At 41.5% G+C, this 11235-nt stretch overlaps 1 protein-coding gene across 1 annotated transcript; it reads left to right on the forward strand.

Annotated features, from left to right (window-relative positions):
* The first annotated feature begins 805 nt into the window (after positions 1-805).
* Positions 806-4629, forward strand: LOC306927618 (uncharacterized protein). Its single transcript, XM_079507419.1, has 8 exons — positions 806-856; positions 1074-1135; positions 1273-1320; positions 1578-1625; positions 1734-1851; positions 3557-3658; positions 3747-3824; positions 4491-4629. Exons 1-8 carry the CDS (start codon positions 821-823, stop codon positions 4620-4622), a joined length of 624 nt encoding a protein of 207 aa, XP_079363545.1. The 5' UTR covers positions 806-820; the 3' UTR covers positions 4623-4629.
* The last annotated feature ends 6606 nt before the right edge of the window (positions 4630-11235 follow it).

The following is an 11235-nucleotide window of genomic DNA, read 5'->3' on the forward strand; positions in this document are numbered from 1 at the left end:
AATGGGGAAATCGTGATTTTGGCCTCCAAAGTTTTTTGGGAGCGATCTGTTTTACTGAATATGACAAAGACGCACAAATGCATGCATCTGATCTACCCCACATTTTAAACATATTATTAACAACGAAGAGCCAAAAGCCATTTTGCTAAATAGTACTGTTTGTTGCAGAAATTTGATTTGATAACTTGATACAAAGAGTAAAATGTCAAGCAGTCTTGAGTCTTGATACTCGTTTGCTTGTAACTGCCATCACACAATTCTGTCTCCGACTTCTTACAAAAAATACCATAAACCATGAACATGCTGTCATACTCAAACTGAACTTTATAAGACTATACAGTGCATATGGGCTTAAATTGATTCCAATAATATTATAAGTGCTCCTCCAGAAGCATCTTTCACTTCTGTCCATGTAATAGGGGGCACCACGAACATGACAATGAGTCTCTATGGAAAGAGGGCTCAACCAATATTGTGGATTTTATTACACCACCTTGTTTTTCTTAATCCTTGAGGTGTGTATTTTAAGATTCTGCCAGGAGCCAGGCTGAATGGTGATGCACTTGCAGCACCCATGGGTCCACCGTTGTGAGTTTGTGCATGGGCGTGGCTTCAGCAATTACAGCCGTCCCATGAGACCACCTAACCAATGAAGTTTGTACTGTAGTTGTGGGAGCCAATAACACGCAGGGGGCGGGGCATCAGTGGATTATATAGCCCGTCCCTATAGGCGTCTAAGATCACCTACAGTGTAGCCTACATTGGTGCAGGACACAGACCAGCTTTAAGTGATCGACGCTAATCAGATCTGAGGCAAAACATGTCAGGACAACACAACAACAACAACAACAACATGGTAAGCACTGGTTATTTCATTAATGTTTAGGTTAGTTAAAAGTAATGTGACCAAAGATGTATCAAGGTAAGGAAGGACGGACGAGATTAATGCAATTCCCATTAAAATGTTGATAACGCTGTACTTAGCCCTCTTGTTTGAATAGAAATACAGTACTCTACGGTCATATTTAACTCCTTTTGTCACTATTCTGTTCTTTGTCTGTTTGGATAAATAGAACGTGTCGGCTGATGGCAGCTGTGGCAGGTGTGAAGAGAATATGCGGGGACCTAAACAAAGGTGAGCTCAGAATCAGTATTTTGTAAATATAGTGTATATATTTTGTTAACATTATACAGTATTAATTGTAAGAATTGATTATTTCTGGTCTGAAGTGTTTTATATTTATAATGATTACCAATATGTTTGTATTACAGTATGGCTGAGATGGAGCAACATTACGAGGAGAAAATAAAGCAGGCTAGGTAAATAATCTTGTTTTACTAGTAATATGTTACTCTATATTACATTGTAATAAGTAAGTACACTTGGAATTCAAGATGTGAAATTGATTTGTTGTCATCTATTTTAATTGCGGCCTAATTATTGTCTGAATTAAAAATAATGCTATCAGATCAGCTTGAACATAAAATACACAACAAATGAAAATGCAATAATTCATGAAATGTTTGATCAAGTAGTTAAGCGTTTTCACATATTAAAATACATTTTCCTCCCTCAGAACTGCATTGGATGAACGTCAGAAACTATTTAACTCATTCAAAGACAGGTATGTGAAATGATTTAGAATACAACAGGAATAATGTACGAAAGCAACTACAAACGAAAAACTTGTTATAATACAACGTGAAAATATTTTATTTTTCAACCTATTAAGAATGGGAGGAGATTGTGAGAGCATGGACAGTTCTGTCAGCGAGACACGACTGGAGACCATGTATGCACAATTCTACAACAAGTGGACTGACAAAAAGGAGGCATATGAATTGATTCGGGTATGTATACATGTGATGACTGAACGTTGTACTGATACTGATTCATGTCCTGCAGTCTCCTTATTCAGTTCTTAGCTTCATTTACTAAATCCATGCATCCTCTAACACCCTGCAGTCTCCTTATTCAGTTCTTAGCTTCATTGACTAAATCCATGCATCCTCTAACACCCTGCAGTCTCCTTATTCAGTTCTTAGCTTCATTGACTAAATCCATGCATCCTCTAACACCCTGCAGTCTCCTTATTCAGTTCTTAGCTTCATTGACTAAATCCATGCATCCTCTAACACCCTGCAGTCTCCTTATTCAGTTCTTAGCTTCATTGACTAAATCCATGCATCCTCTAACACCCTGCAGTCTCCTTATTCAGTTCTTAGCTTCATTGACTAAATCCATGCATCCTCTAACACCCTGCAGTCTCCTTATTCAGTTCTTAGCTTCATTGACTAAATCCATGCATCCTCTAACACCCTGCAGTCTCCTTATTCAGTTCTTAGCTTCATTGACTAAATCCATGCATCCTCTAACACCCTGCAGTCTCCTTATTCAGTTCTTAGCTTCATTGACTAAATCCATGCATCCTCTAACACCCTGCAGTCTCCTTATTCAGTTCTTAGCTTCATTGACTAAATCCATGCATCCTCTAACACCCTGCAGTCTCCTTATTCAGTTCTTAGCTTCATTGACTAAATCCATGCATCCTCTAACACCCTGCAGTCTCCTTATTCAGTTCTTAGCTTCATTGACTAAATCCATGCATCCTCTAACACCCTGCAGTCTCCTTATTCAGTTCTTAGCTTCATTGACTAAATCCATGCATCCTCTAACACCCTGCAGTCTCCTTATTCAGTTCTTAGCTTCATTGACTAAATCCATGCATCCTCTAACACCCTGCAGTCTCCTTATTCAGTTCTTAGCTTCATTGACTAAATCCATGCATCCTCTAACACCCTGCAGTCTCCTTATTCAGTTCTTAGCTTCATTGACTAAATCCATGCATCCTCTAACACCCTGCAGTCTCCTTATTCAGTTCTTAGCTTCATTTACTAAATCCATGCATCCTCTAACACCCTGCAGTCTCCTTATTCAGTTCTTAGCTTCATTTACTAAATCCATGCATCCTCTAACACCCTGCAGTCTCCTTATTCAGTTCTTAGCTTCATTGACTAAATCCATGCATCCTCTAACACCCTGCAGTCTCCTTATTCAGTTCTTAGCTTAATTTACTAAATCCATGCATCGTGTAACACCCTGCAGTCTCCTTATTCAGTTCTTAGCTTCATTGACTAAATCCATGCATCCTCTAACACCCTGCAGTCTCCTTATTCAGTTCTTAGCTTCATTGACTAAATCCATGCATCCTCTAACACCCTGCAGTCTCCTTATTCAGTTCTTAGCTTCATTGACTAAATCCATGCATCCTCTAACACCCTGCAGTCTCCTTATTCAGTTCTTAGATTCATTGACTAAATCCATGCATCCTCTAACACCCTGCAGTCTCCTTATTCAGTTCTTAGCTTCATTGACTAAATCCATGCATCCTCTAACACCCTGCAGTCTCCTTATTCAGTTCTTAGCTTCATTTACTAAATCCATGCATCCTCTAACACCCAATGCTTTTATCAGTCTCCTTATTCAGTTCTTAGCTTCATTTACTAAATCCATGCATCCTCTAATTAAACACCCAATGCTTTTATCATCATGTAGGGAATGTTTGAGGCTTCAAGAAACGACATGGATAAAGAGAAGCAGGAATTAGAGAAAATGTTTAAATTGGACGAGCACAGCACGTCACCGCCACCCAAGGAGGTATGATGACATGATTACAAAAACTAAATCCACATTTAATCTGTTGCTTGTGCAGCATTGTTAATGTTATACCTTTCTTTACACACAGGTGGCAGTGTACACAACAATGGCTGTCCAAAACCTACAAATGGCTGTATACCACAGCAGGAAAGAACATGTCGCTGAGGTATGGTGGTTGATGTACATCAAAGTTCTGTGCACTACAAAAGTATAGCATACTTTACTGTACATGAAGCTTAGGTATGGACTCTATAGACTAGCGTCGCAGTCCCGCCCCCTTTCATGACGACGCCAGGCCCAGGAAATGAATCCCAATGCATTTTTCCCATAGACATTTCAAAAAGTATTTATTTAAAGACATTTTAAGCGTCGTACGAAGCCAACTCTAGTCATGACAAATCATGACAACAAACACAATATCACAATACCAAACAAATAATTACAAAGAAGAAATCAACAAAAAAAAGTGTTGTAACCTGCCGTTTTTTTTCTACTTTCTAATTCTTTGTTTGGCCCAAAACATTGTGTTTATTGTCATGATTTGTCACGACAAGAGTTGGCTTTGTCCGTGGCGTAAAAAGTCTATGAGGAAAATGAACGGGGATTTATTTTCCGGGTCTCTCAAGGGGGCGGGACTGCGACGCTCTATAGAGACTATTCAGGACTAGAGAGAGAACAGTATATTGGAACATGCTTGCGTTTAGGGTGGGTTGTGGTTTTATGAATCACTGAATGAAATTTAGATTGTTTAGATTTAGATTAGATTGTTTAATCTAGAATCATTCAATATCCTAGTTTGTCAATATGTAATTGTTCACATTGTCTCATGAAGGTTCCGCTCCAGGAATACCAAGAGAGGGAGAGGGTGACGTTCCCAAAGGAATTCAGAGATCTGGCTGCTGAATGCTACTGGTTGGGTTGTTTGATGACTTTAAACAACCCCCCACTTCATGTTAAATGGTAGAGTCTTATTCCTGGACCTGACGCTTGGAATATCTTCCCACCTGCTATTAAGATAACTTCCAGCATGGAGACTGAGACAGTGGAGCAATATGCAATGATGGTTACCAAATGAATGGGATGAATTGATTCTAGAGGTTGTATTGTTTCTGACTTATACAGATACAAGCATCGTACAGTTGTTGGGACTTATCCCGCAGATTGCGCTACCAAAAATAAATTATATTCAAATGAGAAAATTAAAATAAATAATGGGACCTGATGTAACCTAGGTGTCCGATTTATGAAATTGTTACTATTATGTTGAACGAGTGCTGAGCCCTGTAACCCTGTCAGTCTTATAGCAACACGTAGAGGCTTTATCACTTCATGTATGTATTACTATGAATAATCATAGTAATACATATATATGTATTACTACAATCATTCTCTTACTGGTACAAATTAATAGACATATATTCTGCCTTATTATTTATTTTTCAAACATAATTCTTATTTGTCCCATTATTTGACATTTCCTGTGTTTCTATCTAATTTTCTTGTGACTATATTTGTAATTGACAACCGTTGGATAACAAGTTTAAACATTCTATACCTGTGATGAGGCAATAAACTTAAAGTTCAGGTACAAGTTGAAGTTGTTTTAATTAATTATGTCACCTAATGTAGTATTGTGGTACTTGACTTGACTTTGTAACTTTATCTGCGTTCAAAGCACACATTACAGCCGTCACTCGATCCTGTAGGTTTACACTCTATAACATTCAGCGAATTAAACCGTTCCTCACCCAGGAGTCAGCCCAGCTCCTTATCCAGACAACAGTCTTGTCAAAACTTGACTATTGTAACTCTCTCCTTAGTCCTTACATGGCCTACTGGCATGCACACTTAAGCCTCTCCAATTTATCCAAAATGCTGCAGCTCGCCTGGTCTTCACCAGCCAAAACTCTCAGCCAGCATCAGAGTTTTATATTCTGTGCGGGCAGCGACCGGGAGCCAATGGCTCCCGGTCGCTGCCCGCACAGAATATACAACTCTGATGCTGGCATTCAAAGCAACCAAAGGCATGGCACCCCCATATCTTACGTATACCATATTAAGTCTGATGGAACCCTACAAACCCTCCCACACACTCAGATCAGCCAACGCAGGGAGGCTGGAAGTTGACAGCCTTCAAATGATCCAGCCCTGAATGTAGTGCAGCCCATAATGTGTGCATTGTCTTTTTATAGTGTGATTATTGTCATGGCAGACCCCTGGACCACGTCTGTGCCAAGTTTGGAGAGAAATGTAATAGGATAACCCAAATAAGCCCTCAGGGCTGGTTTCCATCAAGGTCCTGCATGTTTATTCAATTCATCGAGCCATTTAAAGAAAAACAATAATATTGACTATTCTCATGTTCAAAATGTTTGATATGAAAAATAAATGTACTTTTGAATACTCAAATTAGACTGAAAAACATTGATTTGTAGTTGAGTAATGTTTCAACAGGAGTAGGCCTACCGGTATCGATATTTTGACTAAAGTATTGTGTTGAGTACTTAGCAGAGCCTCACTTTGAAACATAGTAATGTCCAGGACCCTTCACTAACCTGTATTTAGTCAGGGGATATTAGTCAAATCCGAGAATGAATTCCTTACCAAAATATTCTTCACCAATGTCTTACTAAAGTAGTAACACATCTCATCTCACAAAGACTGAGATTCAGTTTCCTTGGGCCTAGACTAGACCTAGATATTTCATTATTCTGTGAAATTCAATAAAAAGACTAAACTGAGTTAATTCAATTCTCTGAGTTTGAGTTTGATTGCTGAAAGTAGGTCTGCATAATGTTACCAGACAGTTAATATCCTCACTTCAAATTGAATTGTTCTTTCATATGTTTTATTGGGGCCCCTTATTGCATTGTTTGTTAATAGTAGTCTTCCATATATATATATATATATATATATATATATATATATATATATATATATATATATATATATAATACTGTAGTTATAGCAGTGACTGAGAAAACAGACTGAACAATGCTGTATGAGTGAATGAGCGCGGGTCCGCAACTGGTTCTGGCCCACATCAAGTGACCTTTTGACCAATGCGGCCCTCACCCCAAAATGGGTTCAACAGGCCTGGCCTAGAGGAATCTGTGACAGTGGCTGAAGGTCGGGGTACCATTAACAACCTACAGTATATGGTTGGGGTAGGTCGGGGTACCATTAACAACCTACAGTATATGGTTGGGGTAGGTTGGGGTACCATTAACAACCTACAGTATATGGTTGGGGTAGGTTGGGGTACCATTAACAACCTACAGTATATGGTTGGGGTAGGTTGGGGTACCATTAACAACCTACAGTATATGAAGGTTGGGGTACCATTAACAACCTACAGTATATGAAGGTTGGGGTACCATTAACAACCTACAGTATATGAAGGTTGGGGTACCATTAACAACCTACAGTATATGAAGGTTGGGGTACCATTAACAACCTACAGTATATGAAGGTCGGGGTACCATTAACAACCTACAGTATATGGTACCATTAACCATGGGGTACCATTAACAACCTACAGTATATGGTACCATTAACCATGGGGTACCATTAACAACCTACAGTATATGGTACCATTAACCATGGGGTACCATTAACAACCTACAGTATATGGTTTGGGTAGGTCGGGGTAACATTAACAACCTACAGTATATGGTACCATTAACCATGGGGTACCATTAACAACCTACAGTATATGGTTGGGGTAGGTCGGGGTAACATTAACAACCTACAGTATATGGTACCATTAACCATGGGGTACCATTAACAACCTACAGTATATGGTTGGGGTAGGTCGGGGTACCATTAACAACCTACAGTATATGGTTGGGGTAGGTTGGGGTAACATTAACAACCTACAGTATATGGTACCATTAACCATGGGGTACCATTAACAACCTACAGTATATGGTTGGGGTAGGTCGGGGTAACATTAACAACCTACAGTATATGGTACCATTAACCATGGGGTACCATTAACAACCTACAGTATATGGTTGGGGTAGGTCGGGGTACCATTAACAACCTACAGTATATGGTTGGGGTAGGTCGGGGTAACATTAACAACCTACAGTATATGGTACCATTAACCATGGGGTACCATTAACAACCTACAGTATATGGTTGGGGTAGGTCGGGGTACCATTAACAACCTACAGTATATGGTACCATTAACCATGGGGTACCATTAACAACCTACAGTATATGGTTGGGGTAGGTCGGGGTACCATTAACAACCTACAGTATATGGTTGGGGTAGGTCGGGGTAACATTAACAACCTACAGTATATGGTTGGGGTAGGTTGGGGTACCATTAACAACCTACAGTATATGGTTGGGGTAGGTTGGGGTACCATTAACAACCTACAGTATATGGTTGGGGTAGGTCGGGGTACCATTAACAACCTACAGTATATGGTTGGGGTAGGTCGGGGTAACATTAACAACCTACAGTATATGTATACCATTAACAACCTACAGTATATGAAGGCAAAATGTACAACATTTCATTCTTCTTTAAGTAGCATGTTGTGAAGTGTCAAACTTGGGAATTTTCATGATCCTGAATCGATTTTATTTATTTATTTTCACGAAAAAACTAAAAACGTCCATAACTGTCATCATACCTCATCTACACAGGCAAGGAGCGAGTGTTCCAATGGCGAAATTGTGCAAAAAAACTGTGATAGCCTGAACCAATCAAATAACCAATACATAGTAGCGTATAGATCTCAACCAATTAAAGTGTTTGGGCCGTATAGGGGCACGGTGGCACAGTTGGTAGTGCTGTTGCCTCACAGCTAGAAGGTCCTGGGTTCGATTCCCGCTGGGGGCGCTATGGTAAATGGTGCATTTATATAGCGCCTTTATCCAAGGCGCTTTACATAGATTGTGCATTACATTCACCCATTCACACACACATTCATACACCGATTGCGGCAGAAGCCATGCAAGGTACCAACCAGCACATCGGGAGCAATTTGGGGTTCAGTGTCTTGCCCAAGGACACTTCGACATGTAGACAGGAGGAGCCGGGATTCGAACCGCCGACCCATGGATCATTGGACGACCTGCTCTACCTCTTGAGCCACAGTCGCCCGTGGACGTAGCGCGTGGACCGTGGAAGGAACACGTTATTCCAACCAGTTCCTTTCCCCTCCATCAGGCGCCCCGGCTGGCCAGGGGGAGACAATTTAGAGACCAGAATTACGGCATGTTTTTTGTGAGGGCACCTACCCTAGGGGACACGGGGAGAACATGTGAGGGTACCTACCCTAGGGGCGCTATGGCGGCGTGTTTCCTCCTCCCCGTCATCAGTGCCCATACCCGGGGTTGGCGAAAGGGCCTTTCTGTGTGGAGTTCTCCCCATGTGGATGTTCTCCCCATGTCCCCTAGGGTAGGTACCCTCACATGTTCTCCCCGTGTCCCCTAGGGTAGGTGCCCTCACAAAAAACATGCCGTAATTCTGGTCTCTAAATTGTCTCCCCCTGGCCAGCCGGGGCGCCTGATGGAGGGGAAAGGAACTGGTTGGAATAACGTGTTCCTTCCACGGTCCATGCGCTACGTCCAACCAGGGAAACTCCCCCCTGTCAGGTGTAAAGGAGCAACTTGGACACTCAGGCATGAAGGAAGCATGAGTTCAAGTCTGTTGCTCTCCCCATGTTCCCCATATATGGGGACAAGGTTGGCGGAGGGTGTGTAGAGCCCAGGATCACATTAGATAATTGACACAGGGGTGAAAAATGGGTTACAAAATTGTGGGATTAAAACAAAATATATATAAAAAAAGTAAGTGTTTGGGCTGTGAAACCTCGCTCAAATAGAGACTCTGTGAGCCAATAGGAGGGGTGGACGACGTGGCTGCACGCTCGCGGTACGTCAGGACAGTCTCGTTGAAAAACATGTTTTCTAATGAGATTTCATCGGGTCCATTTGGTTTCACTTTACGCTCAAGAGTTAAAGTGTCTATAAAGGGTCCATTTGGTTTCACTTTACGTTCTATAAAGGGTCCATTTGGTTAGCAACTCTCCATCATTTAGCTGCATGGGGACCACCAGGAACCCCATCAAAGCCCACTGGTGGTCCCCGGACCACCGGTTGAAAACCACTGCTATACTTACAGTTTTGAGGTACCTCTACTTGAGTATGTTTGAATGTTTTCAATGCTTTATGAAAATATTGTACTTTGTACTCCACAAAAACTATTTGCAAATTAGTAGTTAGATGGGGGGGGGGGGCCCTGGAACAGATGGGGGTCAGCGGCCAAATACAGATATTTTGTGGGGTTCTTGACATGAAATAGTTTGAAAACCACTGATATAGAAACAGGTTTTTTCCAGAAAACTGTCATGATTTAGAAGACATTTTGTAGAATCAGTTCTCATAGCCTATAGTGGACAGGACAGTGCACTTCAGTTTATCAACTGAAGTGAAGTGCACTGTCCTGTCCACTATAGGCTGGACCGTACACTACACTTCAGTTTACAATTACAATTACAATTTACAATTTAGGCATTTAGCAGACACTCTTAATCCAGAGCGATTTACATTAAGCAAGAACAAAAAGCATGGGAATACATCACATATATAAAAAGCATTTATCAAGAAACATGCGTAAGCTAAGAACGTAGCTAGAACATATCTATATAATGACACTGTACATATAAACTATACATATATGCTATACTATGCTGTACATATATACTATGAAGTGCTATGACTACATACAATGCAATTATTGTGCTGTCTACATGACATGCTATAAGTCTGTAATGCTATTACATGCTATTTAAGTGCTATTTAAGTCTTACATGCTATTTAAATGCTATCTAAGTCTAAAAAGTGCTATCTAAGGGGGTAGGGTAAGTGCTATGGGCCATGATGGAGTCTGAAAAGGTGGGTCTTCAGACTACGGCGGAAGATTGGGAGTGATGCTGCAGTTCTGACTGCAACGGGGAGTGCATTCCACAGTTTTGGAGCCAGAAGGGAGAAGAGTTTGGGACGTGTGGAGTGTTGTCCCGGCGTTTTTAGTGAGGGTACTTCCAGCTTCCCCGCATTGGCTGATCTGAGTGCACGGGAGGGTTTGTAGGGTTCAATCATGCTTGCAAGATATGGGGGAGCCATACCTCTGGTTGCTTTGAATGCCAGCATCAGTTTATCAACTGAAGTGGGGAGGAGGCGTGTCGTTGCTTTCCTCTGAGCTCCTCTGTTGCTCCAGACTGCATGGGGGAAGCATTCCTCTGAGCTCCTCTGTTGCTCCAGACTGCATGGGGGAAGCATTCCTCTGAGCTCCTCTGTTGCTCCAGACTGCATGGGGGAAGCATTCCTCTGAGCTCCTCTGTTGCTCCAGACTGCATGGGGTCTGTTGCTCCAGACTGCATGGAGGAAGCATTCCTCTGAGCTCCTCTGTTGCTCCAGACTGCATGGGGGAAGCATTCCTCTGAGCTCCTCTGTTGCTCCAGACTGCATGGGGGAAGCATTCCTCTGAGCTCCTCTGTTGCTCCAGACTGCATGGGGTCTGTTGCTCCAGACTGCATGGAGGAAGCATTCCTCTGAGC

This window comes from Electrona antarctica, assembly GCF_951216825.1.
Source record: "Electrona antarctica genome assembly, chromosome: 8".
NCBI classification, from domain to species: Eukaryota; Metazoa; Chordata; class Actinopteri; order Myctophiformes; family Myctophidae; genus Electrona; species Electrona antarctica.